Source organism: Styela clava, chromosome 4 (genome assembly GCF_964204865.1).
Source record: "Styela clava chromosome 4, kaStyClav1.hap1.2, whole genome shotgun sequence".
NCBI classification, from domain to species: Eukaryota; Metazoa; Chordata; class Ascidiacea; order Stolidobranchia; family Styelidae; genus Styela; species Styela clava.
This window is the reverse complement of record NC_135253.1, coordinates 5,613,065-5,631,942: the sequence shown is the minus strand read 5'-3', so window position 1 is coordinate 5,631,942 and position 18,878 is coordinate 5,613,065. Positions and strand designations below refer to the sequence as shown.

Genomic DNA, 18,878 nt, shown 5'->3' with positions numbered 1-18,878 from the left:
GACATCCGCTACAACCAGATAGCTGACGGCTACACGCGCCACAATATCGCGTTGAGAGAATATCATGACGCATCACTCAAGCGTAACGAGAGAACTATGCAACATGAATAAACAAAGACGAAAAAAGCGTGAGCGAACTATGTTAAGTTAACCAATGACATTAAACAACATAATAGGCAACTCTGACGTCACTCCATAAGACTACAGGCGAAAGATTGTATTTCATGATACGCTCCAATGCACATAGTTACCGTCGCCTTTCGCGATCGTTTTCCGTTTGCTTTTGCTACTCGGCGCCTTTTTTACGTGTAGTACCTGCCTTTTTGCGCCTGTAACGAAAGAAAATAATCATTATATCTAAGAAGTTTTGCTCACTTGGAAAGCTGGAATGGCAGACAAGCTAGCTGTAAAGAGTAATTCTGGACATCATAGACGTTTTTTTATCAGAGAAGATTACAAACGCGATAGCGTAAAGATTTGTGTGGAACATTTTGCAGTTAATGACAAAGTTCAAAATTACTAATTTTAATGTTTGCACTTAAACATTGAAATTTCATTTAAAGAGGGTGTCATACAAAACAGCAAAACTGTTTATACTTCTCTAAAAGGTGCTGTGATACAATTCCATAACACAAAGTTTGCACCCATCGAACTTGTTTTAGTAGGTGAATTTATTAGACATATTACATATTCAGTTTATCATAAGTAACATTGATGATACATATTGCCTCGTAGATAGGTTTGTGTCTAAATTTAGGAATTTAGCTCATAGCCCACTAATTAATATTATCTTCTATGCAGGAGGTTGTAGGGCTGAATTCAACTTGCAGCCTTACCGATCTAGTTTGGCTCGAGCAAGTCTTCTTGAATGACTTGTGTGAATGGGAACTACCTATATGTTTTGCCTTCCTCCGATTTTAGAAGACAAATTTAATCTGAGGAATTTTGCATATACTTCTCATTGATTGTTGGCAGTTTATATTTCCTATTAATTGTGAATTCTGACTATAACAAAGAGTTAAAAAAAAATTTACGTAACTTACTGGCACCTTTTTCTTGTCAATACTCCAAGCTGAGGTAATAAACAAGACAATACATTTATGTCACCTGGAAGCAAAATATGCACACTAATTAAAAGTTTGACACATTGAGATAATACATCGCGACAGCAAATACAAGTTACAATACAAGTCATACAATATGCCGCATCGCATTTTGGAAATTGTAAACAGGGCCGCAAATAGTTTTTGATAATGTATACTTGGAAGATATTTTTAAGATAGTTTTAGTTTGTGACATATATTGTGATGCAATTAAAGAGTTGGATTAAGTTTTATTATTTTCTTTAATTTCAAATGCAATTACATATTAATATTTGCATTCCACTATTATTGCAAGTTACTGTATTTATTACAAAAAATCATAAAATTCTATGTACAACCATCAAAATAAGTTTTGAACAAGCTTTGGAAAAGGAAAGAATAATACATACACTAAAAATGACCAAATCTAAATATATGGACCCAAATCTAACAAAAATACTACAGAATAAACTCAATGTTTACTCAATTACATTTGTCCTGACGTTTGGCATCTTTTTTTTGGGGTCACCAGCATACTAAGGCCAGGCTGAAATGATTTTATAGTACCAACCCTAACTAACGAGGGCACATGATCATGGGTTAATCTGGATCTTTGAGAATGTTTAATTAATTCCAGTAAAAAAGTGTATGGATCAGTAAACAAACAAATGACAGATTTTTTCGACAAGATATTTCGCGCCACATTGCGTGGCATAGGATTGCTTGAATTATTATTGATATTGATTTTTACTAACTAGGTCGTTGTATAATTATTGGACACGTAGTGGACATAACGATCGTTTCAATATTATGTTGTTCTTGTTGTTTGACACAGAATAACACACCTAGTGGAAATGTTAAAAAACCGCTTTTCTCTTCGAATACTGGACCAATTGCTTTGAAATTTTCAGTGGTTGAAGATAAAATTTTTCCCCAGAAGGCTATAACTTTTATTCATTTTAAATATTTCTGTTAGCTCTGTGAGATTTGTTTTTGATTGCTATGACGTCATTAAACGTTCTACGAACATCGGACGCCATTTTGTGTCCTACTGTATTGCTTCGCTTGGTGTGAATATATTTGTAGACTGTGATCTGACGGTATTGTAAACCGTACTGTACTGCGAACAGACGTGTCCATATATTTGGGCGTAGCTCTCTTGTATTACTATACAAACACATGGGAATTTTCTGTTCGAAGTTGGTCTTTGAATTTGTCATATTGACTGCTGAGCTTATTGTGTTTTTTCATTGTACTGATGGAAATATGACAAATAAAACAATGTGCTTCAGAATTTTGATAAATGCAGAAATATTGCAACTCCCATTTTTCTTCGAAAATGCCAACCTTTTTCATGTACTTTGCGTTTAATTTATTCACTCAAGTGTTTTATTCAAGTATTCTTTTGCTAGCCTGATGTGTATTCTTAATTGGGTCAAAACGTGAACAACAAATAAAGGAATTTTCCAAAACTACTTTCAGTAAATTGTTTTCTGCGTGAATAATCAATTTCACTTTAAAAGTTAATCTTTTACATTTAGATAAAAAAAAAAACTTCCAAAATACTATTACAATTATTGTTTAGCGTTCGAGGGCCGCACTGAAAGTTCTCTGGGGCCGCGAGTTTGACATCCCTGGTCTAGATTGAAGTTGTCCAAAATATTGAACAGTATTTTATCATGAATCATGATTATACCCTTCCCTGAATTTCTTCTATAGTACTACCAAAAGTTGATGAACCCATCCTAACACAGGTGTAGTGAGTTACGCGTAATCTACATCTCCAAAGCTGTTTTAAGTATGTCTGGCGTGTTTTGTGCCTTTTTACAAATAAGACCGCTTATGCAAACTTACGCTTTAGAATTTTTAGTTCTCAAGCCCTGCAGGATGTGGGGGCCATACACAACTCTACCGGAGGGTCAAATGTCTTTGCATGCCTCCATAGGTTGTTCTTCTATTGGAATCATTTATGGAGTACTCTAAATATATTTCTTGAAATCACACTGTCACTGATATTTCGCTATACTATCCCCTTCTGCTACAGCTGTCCTGTGAATAAAATGGGAAATTGAGATTAGACGAATAGTTGAAAGTTTTGCTTTATGTCGACTTAATTTCTTGATTGGTATACTTACTATTTTTGCTATTGCCTCTTGTGCTGCAGAAATCTCACAATGCTCAGACAGGTTTGTCCACAACATTCACATCTGAAGAAATGGAAGAGATTTATTAATTTTCGTCAAGAATAAATAAAGCAGTCTATATGATTCAGAATTGAAAAGCTAATAAATCCAATATCTCATGTTTAATGTAAAAATGTTTTACTGAATTTGGTATATAAATCAACCAATAAAGGGGTTTAGTCCGAAAATTACAAGCATTCGTGGCTCCATATACTTGAGAGATCAGACTATACAATATAGACCGGTATGAGTATAATGTTAGGTGAACTTGTTAACCCTTTGTTTCAATACGCAAATAAAAGTGAATGATCAATAGTATGTTACAATAGTATATCCTCATTGGTCAAAAAAATCTAAATGGAGGTGCATGAACTATTTGAAACCATAAGGGGTAAGTAAATTTGCAATTTCGGCAAATGCGCAACTACGTACCGTACTGAATTAATAACTTCGTAGTATTTGAAAAAGCTGGCTTTCCCACATGTACTTAACAGTGCGATGCCCGGGTGTTATATACAACAATATATTTACCTTACTTTTTTTCGATTTCTTTTTAACTCAACCTTCCAAAATATCAACAACTGTCAAAGCAGGCACGAACATCATTCGTGCTATCCCTTGAAAGCAGCACACATCCGCTCGTTTTCGTTTCGTCAAGTATGTGCATTGTAGCGTGTTATCGGATACGATCTTCGGTCAAAAAAGCCGGATGTGCGCATCATGTTGTTTAATGTCATTGAGTTACCTATGTTTATATATGTCAGGTTTGTCATGCTCGGGTGAGCACAATCACCGACATGAAATTGGTGAAATTGAGTCTGGTACTACCGAAGTATGTGTACTAGGTTAGGCCATAATTTCATTTCGATTTTCCTTGTTTTAGTTATATTACAAGCTTGAGTGAATATCCCCCTGTCCATAGGTCTCAGTCCTTTTACACACAAATAGATGTAAAATGAGCGAACAAAATTAGTCACCTCCATATTGGTACTCATACTTCAGGAGCGTCTTGAGTCTGTCAGAAGAGCTGTTTAAATATGTCAGGTTTGTCTCGTAGATTCATGCTCGGTTGAGCACAAGTGCACAATCATCATAATGAAATTGGTAACTAGCTTAACAAAGCTAAATCGAGATAACTGAAGCGGAATTCTCAGCAACCACAACTGAAAGGTAATTTTCATCAACCACAACAGCGTAAGCAAATTTGGAGTAAGTACCGGTAGAGCCATATACATGTTATATTTGGGCAAGAGAAAATTCTTTGACAAAGATGCTATAGAGTAGACAATAGTCACACCACAGACACCTCGAGTAATACCGCTAATGCACATATTTTACGACAGGAAAAAATGATATATATATTGACATTGCTGTTAGCATTGTCTGATAAAAATGTTTGATGTTTTTTTTTATTAAAATATAGCTATTTGAACGAATTGTAACGGGAACATATTATAATGTTTGATACCTGTGAACTTTATGAAATTTTGAGTGCAGTTCGAAGGATTTGGAGTCACACATCACTTTGACAAGTGACCGGATTGCCTATAAGCGAATTGTAATTTGTTTCACAAAATAACTGGTTAATTCAACGGGCATTTTTTATTATGATGTTGGTGCATATTTGTCAATAACTTTAATTTAATTAATATCTGCAATTTTACCCTATTAATTACATCTTATGATATAAAAGATTCGAAGCATTTCTGCTGACTTTAATAATTCAACAGCGATGCTAGATATAAGACATGGTAATAAGACTGTAAATATATACTACTACGATAAGACATAACTTTTAAAAAATTAAATGTATTGGTTGTACGTTGCCTATTTGTTGCTTCGTATACCTTTAAAAACAAAAAGAAGAATCAAGAACATGTAGGCCTACATTGATTATCACAGCACTCCACATGTATCCCGCGACTGGCCATATTCCTTTAATATTTTATTATTAACTTACACATCACTTCGATTTTAATTTACATGCTACGTGACGTAGCCGGTCACGTTTGGCGGAAATAAAACAGCGTTCGTATTATATAGGTAAGTGAAATTAATGGTTAAATATCAGTTCTCATGGATCTCAAATAAAAAATGAAATAAAAGTTATAACCTTCTTGCTACCACTTCCATTCTAGGTACTGAAAAGAGGAGTATAATCCTGTAGGTACAATCAATTTGTGATATCGTATCGTGTCGCATAGAGTGTAAACAATTAACAGTTTAGCATTTAATTTTTACTCCAATAAACAATACAATTAGAAAAATACAAACAAACCAGTAAAATATAGAGCATTTAGGATCCAATAAATATGATCTCCATCTCTCAAAAAGAGCTTGCGAATGTATGTATAAACATTGTTTCAGTGGATTAAAACATTTGACTAATGAAACGTCAACATGCTTCTTCATAGATATAAATGTTCGAAGTTGACTAAAATAAACTCAAGGATTTTTTACTTCTTTAAAAATGAAATCCTTGGTGCAAAATTTTCTATCAATCGTATGATTTCCTCTACGAAATTTTACTGATGATAAAGTCCGAGTCTTTGTGAGACTTTCTTCGGGGTAGGCATTGAGTATGTATGTATATATGCTCATTGGGGCAGGCTACTCTGCCCAAGTGAACATTATTTATAATCATTCACATTTCCAGATAGCAGAAAGTGCACTTCAACAGAAAACCAAGTGAGTAATTAGCGATTTTACGCAAAGTATGTCTCCAATGCCGAGTAGGCCATTTGGAAATAGAGAACATATCTTTTTTCATAAATCGTCCTAGATTTCTGAGACGTTTCGGTACGGTATGATCATGTATGTATGTATGTTTATTCGTCTCGTAAAAGCAATATAAGAGAGTAAGTAATTATAAATACTGAAGACGGGATGTATGCACAAGACCATATTGGCCTAAAACACAAAGGTGCGGCATACACCCCTTTTGATATATATAAATTATAATAGGGTAAATCAAATATGTACAATATGGTCCTTTATACAGGCAGTTGTGCAAGGAGGGTGGGTGGGTGTGGTAACAGCGATGAGGGTGGAGTGTACAAAACTGTTTGTACGAAGGAGTTTGTTAGACAAAACAACATCTATAAATAGAGACACAACACAACATGAAACACACTGCATATGAATATAGTAATAAAAAAAAAATCAAGAATTTGGATGAATGTACAACACCATTGAGTGATGATACCACATACTATAAAAAGCGGGAATGGTCAAGTTTAAAGGGTGTGTACATATATGGCAGTGGCGGCGCGTCAATAGGGCCAACCGGGGAAATGCCCCGGTTGTTTTTTCGGTATAATAAAAAATATTCGAAAAATACCTCAATATCGGTTGCACAGACTGTCTACACTAGCCAGCCATATTCTCCCGACATGGTTCATTTTTCGCTCGCAAAGCCTTCGCCGAACGTCGACGGGGCGACGCCGATTTTGCCCCGGTTGCTCATTGTATATCGTATTCTCTCTTTTATCTTCCACTCGCCGCGTTTGTCTCGTTTGTTTTCTGTTTCTTCTACTAAATCATCGGGGCCGATCAGGGCTAGCCCCGAAATTATGACGACACAATGCCGACGTTTCTTACAACAACGTGTTGACATATTCACGCATTCCTTCTCGTTCGTTGGTTGCTTGGAGAGTCGATAGTTTCCTCGCCCTCGTTTTTGTCGCTTGTTTCGCTATTTGAATCAGTTAGAGACCTTTAGTCCATTTGCTTTCGATTTTCCACATTCCTTTTGAGCTCCTCACTTCTTTCCGGCTTCGCATTTCTTAGCCTTAGACCTCATAATGAATAAGGTTGATGCACTACTTCGCACTCCGTTTTCGCAGCTGCCGCTGGAACAAAAATTAGAGGTACAACGTCTTGGGCCTTATCAACCAAAAAATTGTTCACTGGAACAATCCCATGACGGAGGAAAGCGTCGGCGTACATTCTGCGCAGAAACTTGGTATAAAAAACACGAATGGTTGTGTTACAGCGAGGACAAAAATGCACTTTTTTGTTTTTATTGCCTACTTTTTGCTACCGCCCGTGACTCACGTTGGTGTAAATTTGGTTTTAGAGATCTTAAACATTTTTCCGAGCGTGCCAGGGATCATCAATCTTCTGTGGAGCATCTGGATAATGCAGTAAAATACCGAACATTCGGAAATGTTAATATTGCAGCACAGTTGGATGAAGGACGCGCGGTTTCTATTCGTCGACACAACCAAAACGTCGAGAAAAACCGCCATGTTCTTGGTCGATTGATAGATGTTTTGAAGTTCATTGGTTGTCACGAGCTGTCCCTCCTTGGGCACGATGAACGGGCTGGCTCTTCTAATAGAGAGGTATTTTTGAATATGGTGGAATACACCGCATCCCTAGATACAGTATTGAGAGATCATCTTGATGCCGCAACTGTTTCGAAAGGGACATCTAAGGATATCCAAAATGATTTGCTCGACTCAATGTATAAAATTTATTTACAACATTTGGCTCTGGAAATTGAGAATTGCCAGTTCCTTTCGATTCAGTCTGACGAGACAACTGACATCACGTGCGTTTCCCAACTGGCTGTGTTTTTCGGTTTGTGAAAGATGGTAAACCTACCGAGAGATTTCACAGCTTTGTACCAATCGTTGATCGCACGGCTTGCGGGATATCGGCTGTACTGAAAGAAGTGTTACAGCCTTACAACGCGAAGTCAAAAATGATAGCTCAAACTTATGACGGCGCGGCAGTCATGGGTGGGTCGAAACATGGTGATTTTCCTCATGCGCATTTTTTACATTGTTATGCACACCAATTTAACCTAGTTATGCACACCAATTTAACCTCGTTATTAAAAATATGTGTCTTGATACCCCTCTCGTCCGTATATTTTTTGCAAATGTTTCGGGGTTTTCTTCATTTTTTTCCGTTTCGCCGAAGCGCTCTGACCTCCTTCGCCAGATATGTAGCCGCCGTCTCCCAGCTCGTGCACCAACACGTTGGAACTTTCAATCACGCGTGGTGCAGGGCGTGTCCGAAATTAGGTCTGAGCTCATTGAGTGTTTCAATGGCATTCAGAGCTCTCCGGTTTGGGACGAACGCTCTGTGAGGGAGGCAACAGGTCTAAATCGTCTGCTAGAAGATGGTGAGTTTTCATTTTTTCTCGCTTTTTTCTCCACAATATTCTATCACGTGGATGTATTATACGGCGCATTGCAGTCAAGGCTAATGGATGGAGCGTCTGTGCAGTCGTGTATTTCAGACTTCTGCGATGCTGTATCTCGTATCCGGGAAACAATAAAATACGACGACACATGGAGGGCTTCTTTACGCCGCGGGCAAACAACGCAGCGTTTGATTTTGTCTGCAAAGGGATGCTGTGACATTCTGGTGAATCAAATAGGCGATCGTCTGCGCACTGAACACCTTGCCGCGTTCTCTTTGATGAAACCCAAAAATTTTTCAAAATTTGTACGTCAATTTCCCATCCATTTGTTGGCTACTGTCTCCAAATTTTACCCCATGATAAACGTGGGTAGATTGGAAAATGAATTGCGATGTATATACACCAATCAAACCTTTTTGAACATCACATCAACTTGTGCGCTCTATGGGTTCCTCATAGATAACACTCTAGTAACTACCTTTGCGGCGTCTGCAAAATTTCTGGACATCATTTTGACGACGCCTATTTCTTCCGCCGACGCAGAGCGAACATTCAGCACGCCGAAGCGTATTAAAACGTATCTCAGAAACACAATGAACCAAGATAGATTAAATTCCTTGGCTGTTTTATCCATTCACAGAGACGTTATTTCTGGGATGCATGACTTTAATCAGCGCGTTATTGAGCATTTTGCTTCCAAGAAACCGCGGCGTGTTGCATATATGTTCAAGCAGTAGAAGTCTAGCAGCATATATATCTATGAGTGAGCGACGCATGTCCTTATCTTTGCATTATCTTTTCTTTCTTCATAGTAACGTTTCAAACCTTAATTCTAGGTTTTGTCTGCTTTCCCGAAGTTTCTGTTAATATGTCATTGTATTTATCTGGGTAAATAATGCCTTTCCTTTTGAAAGAGGTTTCAAAATAAACTATGTCTATATTTATTAATCCCTTGACTTGGACCGGTTTTAAAGACACTTTCTTATCGTTAAAAATTGTCGCTTTTGCCGATTGGTTGTTACCGATGGAATGGTTTTTATACTCATAAAATGATGGGAGAACTTACAGCGCTCATCCTGTCCCCGTAGATGGGGGTGACTTGGTCCCGCAGTAGCTTGCCCCGGTTGTCAAAATGACCACGCGCCGCCACTGATATATGGTATGCACCACTCAAGGGCGATAGTGTCATAAGTGGTCTATGGCTGTTCTGGCCAAAATGTGACCCTACAGGTTTTGGTGAAATATGATAAAGTTATGTATCAAATTACTCACTATTGTAAGGTTTTTTTTGAAATTCTGGATTCAGCCAAAAACGATGAAGTTTCAAAAAAAAAAATAAAAAAAATTAATAAAAAGCATTTCCACAAAACCTATTATGGTTGCATTTCAGCCAGAAGATTAGAAAGGTATAAAGGTACAGTCGGATAGGGAATGATAAGTTATAAAGAGAAGCCATTTTACCATGTCATGGATTTTCCAATGTAAATTAAACTAATAAAATGATATGGTATCCTTGGATGAGCAGAAGAAAAAGTGTGATTTCAATGGAAATAAATTGAACAACATGCTACTCAAACGAAAACCATTGTCCCTACTCCCTACTATTTGTGCATTGAATTTCTATTGTATTGTACTATCTATAACCTAAATTGCTGTGCTTTTGTCTTTGTCTAATTACGCATGATAATGAAATTAGAATGGTGTGCTAGTTATTAATTCAGTCCATTGTTCTATGGACCTTTCCCCGAGCATCGACTTCCTTGTTTACATCGTGACATTGGCCAATCAGCAAGATGCAAAAAGTGACGTAACAATGCTCCCTTTTCGCATCCGCTCAGACACTTTTCTCACTCAGACAGATTTTCAAGCGTGGTCGTAAACATTATCTCGTTTTCGCGTTTTTGAACTCAATTCGTCAGTTTTCAGTTGTGTTTCGGAAACTTGAATATAAATCAGATAATCCAATGATCACTCTGTCTTCCTAGGAGTTTTAATTTAATTGCAGTAATAAAAAATCAGTGTAGAAATAGCTGTGATATACCAGGCCAAAATTCTTTACCGGTATTTTTAAAAAACAGATTGTTGTATGCGATGAATCATAATGATGGTTTGCAACACATACCTCATTTTACAGGCGCCAACTCGCAAAAGCACTCTTAAAATAGCCCCGAAAATTCTGCAATGGTAAAGTATAGGACGAATTTTTCGGGGGTCAAAGGTCGGGGAAAGGTCCATATTGAATCCGGGTGAAGTATCCTGTGGAGTTATTGAAATTGTCAGCTGGTCTATGGTGACTGAAGAGGAGGACAGTTTCCTGATAGATCATTCAATCCAAATAATCAACAGCTCTCCCTTTCAGTGTTGAATTCACCCTAAAAAAAATAATCTCCAAACAGTAACATGTTCAAAGCAGAGAAAATTGCGAATATGACGATAATATATATTGTTCAAGTTTGGAACGAAATTCTGAGTTCGATTTTGAATTTTTGATGTCATTGGGTAGGGAATTCCAAGCTTTTGGTCCACATACTGCGATTGATTCTTGTGAAATACTTTTACTGACGAATGGAATAAAAAAGTTATCTTTATTTCTGCTGTTTGAATTTGGGTTTGCTTGGAACAGGCTGTTCAGGCTGGACGGAAGCTCTCCAATGTGCCAAGAGAACATCCTAGTACATAGTTCGAATTTAGCTAAATCCACAACTCGTAGTAGACTATGCTCTTTAAATAAGTCATCGATTTTTTCGCGATTACCTCTATGGAAAACTCTTCTAATAAAGCGATTGCAAACACTTTTTTGAGAATGGACGATTGGCGATGAACATAAGCTGAGGCACAATAACGAATATGGCTTTCTATCAGAGAGTGGTATAGAGATATTAAACAAGATGTATTTAAGTTGTTGGCTATTTTCGTAATGGCACTAAGAGACGACCTTGTTTTCGATAGAACCATATTGGTGTGTTGTTTCCAAGACAATTTATCATCGATCATTACACCCAGAAAGCGAGTCTGAACCCTAGAGGATCGGCCCGGTTATAAATGGCTAATCTGTGTCATAATTTGGAATTATGGCTGAATTAAATGTATTTTGGGGGGTCAATAGTATTTCATAGTGGTCTGCATGTGAACAAAACCAATTTCAAAACTCAAAATGTTTGAGTTTAAATTATCCATGCTTGATCCGAGTGTTCTTAATTACGGTGACGTCATCATATTTTTTTATGTATAATTTTTATTTTGCAACAAGGTCAATTTTATTTGTATAAGTATTTTAGAGCTTAAAAATGAACAAAGAATCTGTTGTTAGTTGAAAACGAAGTATTTTGAACGCGCGAGCAACGTTCTCCGGCTCATAATAAACAAACAAAGATACCAGACAGCACGCGATCAAATGCTCTTCGATAAAACGAATATCACTTCACTTACAAATCCCACTTTTGTTTTATTTTGAAGGTGACGTAAAGCTCTTCTAAAAGAGAACTCTTTCTCTCGCATATCAATCACGTGTCGACCACAGCGTTAAAAGTGAGAAACTTTTTCTCGAAATTTTTTGAAATTTCTCTCTTCTTACCGGCGTACGGCCGTACACATTTGCGCTACGTAATTTGGGCGCGTTTTAGTGGAAAGTGACGAAAATAAGCTTTTTAAGGACACATTAATGATGTCTTTGGCATTTTTGGTTGGTGGAATCCTAAAAAAATTATAGAGGGGTGTCAAAATGACCCAGGAACACCAGCGGTCATTAGGTTTTAACTCTTTCTATATTTATTCCATTTAGTTCCAAATTTTGTTGCAGTGTTGGACACTTTTGCTTCGGCGTGCTAAGTACCATATATTTAGTTTTATCGACATTAATAGTGAGTTTGTTCGCAGACAACCAAGCTTGAATATTTTCTAAGTCGGTATTTGCTTTGGTCAAAAGTTCAGGCAAGTTTTTGCCCCGCAGATATGGCGTTGAGTCATCAGCAAAAAGTATGATATTAGAGTGAAGAAGAGAATTCGGAAAGTCGTTAATAATGATTGAAAAACATAATGGAGCCAAAATAGAACCTTGTAAAGTGCCTACAGTCAAATTACAGTATGTGCTAGATGCTACATCATTGTATATTACTACTTGTTTCCTTCCTGATAAGTAGCTTTTAAACCAATTATAACTCTGACCTTCAACGCCAATATGGTGCAATTTGGCTAGTAATATGTCATGGTCAATACTATCAAATGCCTTGGAAAGGTCCAAGAACATACTGAGAGTATACTCATTCCTATCAAATCCTTCTAGAATTTTACTGACAAGCAGAAGTTGAAACTCAAATGAAATTTAATAATTTTCGTAGCAATAAAAAAAAATTTGAGCTGTTATGCCAGAGCCAATATATAATGGCTCTGGTTGTGCAGTCGAAATAGACTTTTAATTCCGTTATATGTAGTTCTATATGTACGTTGACTCCATGCAACGCTTCAACGGTCTGAGAAGTCTTGCGCCCATTCTGGCAGTTTCAGTTTCACATAGCGACGGTTTGTTTTCACGTTAGGCCGATGCAGCGATAGGCGAGATGTTCATCGCAGACTGTCAGTGTTGTTGATTTATACATTATTCAGTGTCAGATCTGGATAAATTAATACCAGTACTGACAAGCAAAGCACGATTGTTCTTTTTTTACCACATCTCCCAGTTCTGCAGTCTCCAAATCATGGGATCTGTACAGGCCAAGTCTGTGACTGTGGGATGTAGACTACTAGTCTCTACAGTGCAGGTGTAAGAGTGATGATGCTGGCCTCTTTACACTGTTACAGAGCTATGCTTTTCGGTATGAATATGTCTGTATGTGAATCCTATAGCTGTATCTGTGTATGCGTCAAACTGCTGAAATGTACAGACAACATTCTTAAGTAAACCGACAGACAACATTCTGAAACTGCAACAGTCAGGCAGTGCTCAGAGATGGTGTGTTTGCTCGATAGAGGAATGCTCTGCAATTGTCATATTGGTATATGGGACAGTAGGATGCTTACTGTGTACTGTTCTACATTTTTTCCTAGGATATGGACATGTTTCAATTATTAGGCCTATGCTTCCCAAAACAGATTACTAACTAGAGTGGTGCAGCCAGTCTGCGGACGATTTCATTCAAACCACTATAAAATAAAAACAAATATTTCTAACCCGTTAATTTTTTCACCGTAGGAGCATGGGCATTTTTCTACACCCTGCAACTCGAATTAACTTTCTAAGACCAGGGGTTAGAGCTATACAAACCACCAAAGGCAAATAGGTTGTGGCCGCAAAGTGACTAAGCCACCCTAATCCCATACCCGACATGGAATGGTAACCAGACAAGAGGTCTTTGTTCGCCATATGGTCATGCCGTCTTATCGACTTTCCTTTCCCTTGGGATAAATATGTAAATCCTATCCCATCCATGTAATACAGTAATATTACACTTTCTAACTTTATTATTATTTGATCACAACCTTAGGTTTTTGTGTATTCTGTGGAAGTATATTTTTCATATCACTTACATGACAGTGGAACCAGAACAATTCTGAATATGATAAAACTAAAATCACTTGGTGAAAAACTGAGATGGTATCTTACAAATCTTCCTGTTGTGACTACTGTGCTTTTCGTCGCAATTATTGTTTGCTACAAAATCAAATTGGCAAGACATTTTACTGATGTTATTCTTTGTGTACAACCTCATATGATAATGACAGGCCAAGGTTAGTATTCTTTTTTTTACAATTGAAACTAAGGACTTGCTTTGTAATTGCTTTTTATAAGGAAACTCTGAACTTGAACCTAAATTTTTTATAAGACACCATTCTAGTTGACTAATTTTGATAATCTAATTAAAATGTTTTTTTTTGCTATTTATTAAACGTCCTATAAATTTCTTGTTTGGATTCAAAGAATATTAACGGTTAATTAATTCTCGAAGTTGCTAGATTAATTCATTATGTAAGCTACACACAACTGTAAATGAATTTTTAAGACTTGAGTGACAAAGTAGTTTGCAGCACATAATTTTCACTTAAGCTATCAACATCTTTTTTTTTCAGTATCAAGGCTTATCAAATATGTCATTCACCACAAAAATGTGAAGAATCTACTTTTATCACTTGCTTCGTTGGCAATATTTGGAACAGTTGCTGAACGTCAGGCAGGAAGCATACGTTACTTGTTCCTTATGACAATCTTCGCCATTTTGTCAGCAAGTTTAACAGTGTTTTTCTCAATTTTACTGGGATTTTCAAGTCATTATTCATCACTAATGTACAGGTAGGAAAATTTACTCTGTCCACAATGTTGCTTTAGATTCTGTTCCATTACTTTGAAGATAACTCAGGGTTGAAAGTTAAAACTAATGGTGTTCGAAATATATCAATTTCCAGTAAGAAATAGATTCATGGATAAATTCTTCGAAGTAGGAGCATAATTTATTGTTATGCATGATTGGGCAAGTACACAAGAAACTATAGTATTATCATATTATACAACCGCTATTGGTAATAAGATAGGATCTTACATATTTATCCCAGGGGAGAGAAAGCCGAAAAGACAGCCAAATCATAAGGTGAACCATAGCCTGTCCTCCCGTTACCAGTTCATGTCTGGTATGGCATGAGCTAGTCATTTGTTTCAGATACATGCACTTATAGTTAGGGATGGGCAATGTAGAATAATTTTACTATTCTAGAATATTCTAGAATAGTTAAATCGAATCCAGAATACCGAATGCTATTCTATTTTCATACTTATTCAAAAAGTGGGGATTTCCACAATGCTGGATTTAGATGTTAAAAAGTTGTAAATTTATAACTATAAATGTATTATTTATTTGGAAATGTCCTGAGCATTGGATTTCATTTGATACTAAACAGGCATTTCCCAGGACAATAAAATTTGGGAATATTATTTTTTTTTGCCTTCAATTGTTCCAAATGTATGTAATCCCTAAATACTGAAATGCTAAATTAAGAAACGCTTTACACACTTTAATAGTAAGCGGTTAAATACAAAAATAGATATAAAACGCATTAAATCATTATTAATGTTAGTCTGCCTAGTGTACTAAAACATACCCCCTGAGAATTAATTGTATGCAGAACCAGCGTGTGGCCACTGCAACATATGTAAAATATTAAATTTAACCACTATCAATTAAAATCAACTTTTTATTCTGTGCGAGCAAGACTCGTAAAACCAAGTTCCCGTAAACGCGATTTCGTACTTAGTTATTAGGTAATAGGACATCCAAAGACTAATTCCTTTTCTATGATTATCATTACATATCATTATCTACCCAGACTTGGCCCTGCATAAACTCAATACGTCACTATCTAACTTTTTTTTAATTTATCGGCGACTAAAATACTACAGACACTCGATCAAACGTGCGTCTATCTTGAAAGATAGGGAAGGACCGAAAAATATGTAATCTTTTGAGAGTGAAATTCAAATGTGACAGAATTTCATGTATTGCGATATAACTTTGTATTTCGGAAAATGGTGTACTTAGTTATTAGATAATAACATCTAAAGGCGAATTCATTTTCTATGATTATCGTTACATATCATTATCTACAGAGACTTGGCCCTGAATAAACTCAATACGTCTCTATCTTCGCCAGAAGGGGCAACTTTTTTTTAAATTTACCAGCGACAAAATTACTACAGACACACGATCAAACGTGCGTCTATCTTGAACGATAGAAACGGACCAAAACAAATGTAATGTTTTGAGAGTGAAATTTAAATGTGACAGATTTTCGTGTATTGCGATATAACTCTGTATTTCGGAAAATGGTGTAATAAAATTACTCGTAAATAATATTTGATCTAAATTAATCGCAAGCATTGTTATAACATTTAACGACTGGCTTTTGGTTCACATGCATCATTTTTAGGTAAAACTCGCAGGTCTCGAGATACCTACCATTTAATGTAAAATGAAGCAAGGCACGTCTGTAAACAATTGACGATTGTTGCAATCAGATTATCACAAGTCGGCATAAATAATTATTATTATTATACGTTAGCTATATAGCAAATCCGTAGGACGCAAAAACGGTGCAATAACGAGTCTTCGCCGTGAGGTGTACTTCGCCGACTTCTTGTCCCGAATATGCCGATTGAGATTACAGTGTTTGATGTTTACCGATTTTACGAGCAGACGCAAGTTATGTTAAACGAGAGAGATTTCCACGCGAGAAAAAACGCTCGTCTTTAATTGATAAATTAGAAACCCGAAATACAAAAATTGACGCATGGCGCCGGAGAGGCGGAAACCGAATCCTGTTATCGGATCCCGTTCGATTCGAATACTTTGGGATTCGGTATTCTATATTGCCCATCCCTACTTATAGTATATTATATAGAGGATATTCCTGATTAGATATGGTAAAATTTAGCTTGTTTTGCCCTAAACAGTTTAATTTAAATACATCTATGTTTACAGCTGTCCTGCACTTGGCCTCACACCAGCTTTGTTTGGAATTATTGTTTTGGTTTTTAAAAATTCACCTATGAAGAAAAGCGTCATTCTTTTTGTAATGCTTCCAAATGTGGCCATTCCATGGCTACTCCTCATTTCATCACAAGTAATCCTTCAAGACACAACATTTATCAGCAATCTCAGTGGATGTATTGTTGGATCATTATGTATGGATTTCATTTTATATGTTCACTAAATGTATCACATTTAAATACTGGTAATATTTAGCCATAATCTTGGATGGAAAAAATTGCCGAAGCCCAGCTCACCTGTGACTTCATTTTTATCCTGTTTTGTCTTTATCTAAGAGTTTTTTAATGAATTCTAAACAGAAAAGTAGAAATTGTATTACTCCTCAAATTTCAGATGTTTGCAGTTTACGTGGCATAATCACTCTCCCATCAGTTCTTGTGAAATATGTGGACAATATCTTCAAAAAAATTTTCAAATACATACCCATTGTCAAGTATATACCAGGATCATCTCCTATGTTGCCACAATATCATTTAGAAAAGTATGTATCAATTTTAAATTGTTCAAGTTATTGCAATTGTGCTGGCAATGGGTCATCACCTTCACTCACGGTTTGTCTTATGGGAATTTGGCAGAACCATAAAAATACTATATTTGGTACTCTTGTAGTGTGTGTGTGTGTACCAGGTTAGGCCCTAATTTTATTCTGATTTCCCTTATTTTAGTTCTATTACGTGTTCGGGGACTATCTGTGTTAGCCAAGTGAATATACCCCCTGCCCATAGGATTCAGACCTTTTACGCAACTTTATGTGAAGTAGGCAAACAAAATTAGTTACCTACATATTGATACACACTGCTGGAGCGCCCAATATTTTCTGATTCTGGCTTTCTATTTTATCAGGGATCAACCCGAACTAAATGGAATCCAGCATCAACCATTCAGGGTTCCTGATGATTGTCCTGTACCTATCAGTGAGGATTCTGTGCCCAAGTATAAAGTTGACAAATTACTTGAGATGGGATTTAGTAAAGAAGAGAGTGTTGTAGCTTTAACTGCTGCGAACAACAATGTAGATCAGGCAGTTTCGATTTTGACTAATAAACAAATCGGTTCTCAAGCCACTGTGTTGCAGATGAAAGGTAATTAGCAGGTGGGAATGATCGAAAGCTGATTGTTTCACCGATGTTGCTCAACCAGTCGTATCATCCAGGACCAATATGTGGTTCCATTTTCGCAAATTTTTTAACCAAGGTGCTTGGTGGTACCGAAACCTATTTTACTCTGTATGTGGCTATGGATGGGTAAACACACCACCTGCATGAAAAAGCGCATTTTAGTCGTAACTATTCAGAACTGGAGACCCATGCTATCCAATTTTGATATTTATAACAGAAATTATGTGTCCATTTATATAATAAGTTAAATTTTCATAATAGGTGATTGGTTAAAGACCAAGCCTGCATGTGGCACACGATAAATATTTGAAACGCTATTAATCATAAATTCAGAAGCCTCTGATTTATGCTGTAATGAATTTATCCACCATTATGTACACATTGTGCTGCTCTTATGCAGTATTCCTGTTTCCCAGTTAGATTTGTATGTATGCAAGCAGTGCACTTGTCTGCTGCAAATGTTTTCATATTACAGAGATTACATGTAGTAAGTAAAGTGTGGACTTATAATTATTATGCATTGACTAGGCAGGGTAAATGATGGTTTAGTCTTGACACAAATTATCAGTAATTTGTGCATGGCGTACCTAAAAACTATATTGGAAATTCTGATCTGATGGAATCTTCTAACCACCCAGTACCTATACTGTGTGTGAAGTGAACTGAACGATACTGTGCAAAAGAGGCGAAAATATTACAATGTAGAAATTTTATCATTGCAAATATTGATCACACTGACAGCAGGTTGACTTGCTAGTTTATTTCACATGTCAGGTATGTCGAACCACTGACCCATATTAATCCCAGGA

At 36.5% G+C, this 18,878-nt stretch overlaps 1 protein-coding gene across 1 annotated transcript; it reads left to right on the top strand.

Moving 5' to 3' along the window:
- Positions 1–13,877: 13,877 nt before the first annotated feature.
- LOC120326070 (rhomboid domain-containing protein 2-like) lies at positions 13,878–18,565 on the top strand. The gene is made up of 5 exons (XM_039392295.2): positions 13,878–14,144; positions 14,484–14,703; positions 16,883–17,085; positions 17,285–17,432; positions 17,795–18,565. Exons 1-5 carry the CDS (start codon positions 13,973–13,975, stop codon positions 18,039–18,041), a joined length of 990 nt encoding a protein of 329 aa, XP_039248229.1. The 5' UTR covers positions 13,878–13,972; the 3' UTR covers positions 18,042–18,565.
- The last annotated feature ends 313 nt before the right edge of the window (positions 18,566–18,878 follow it).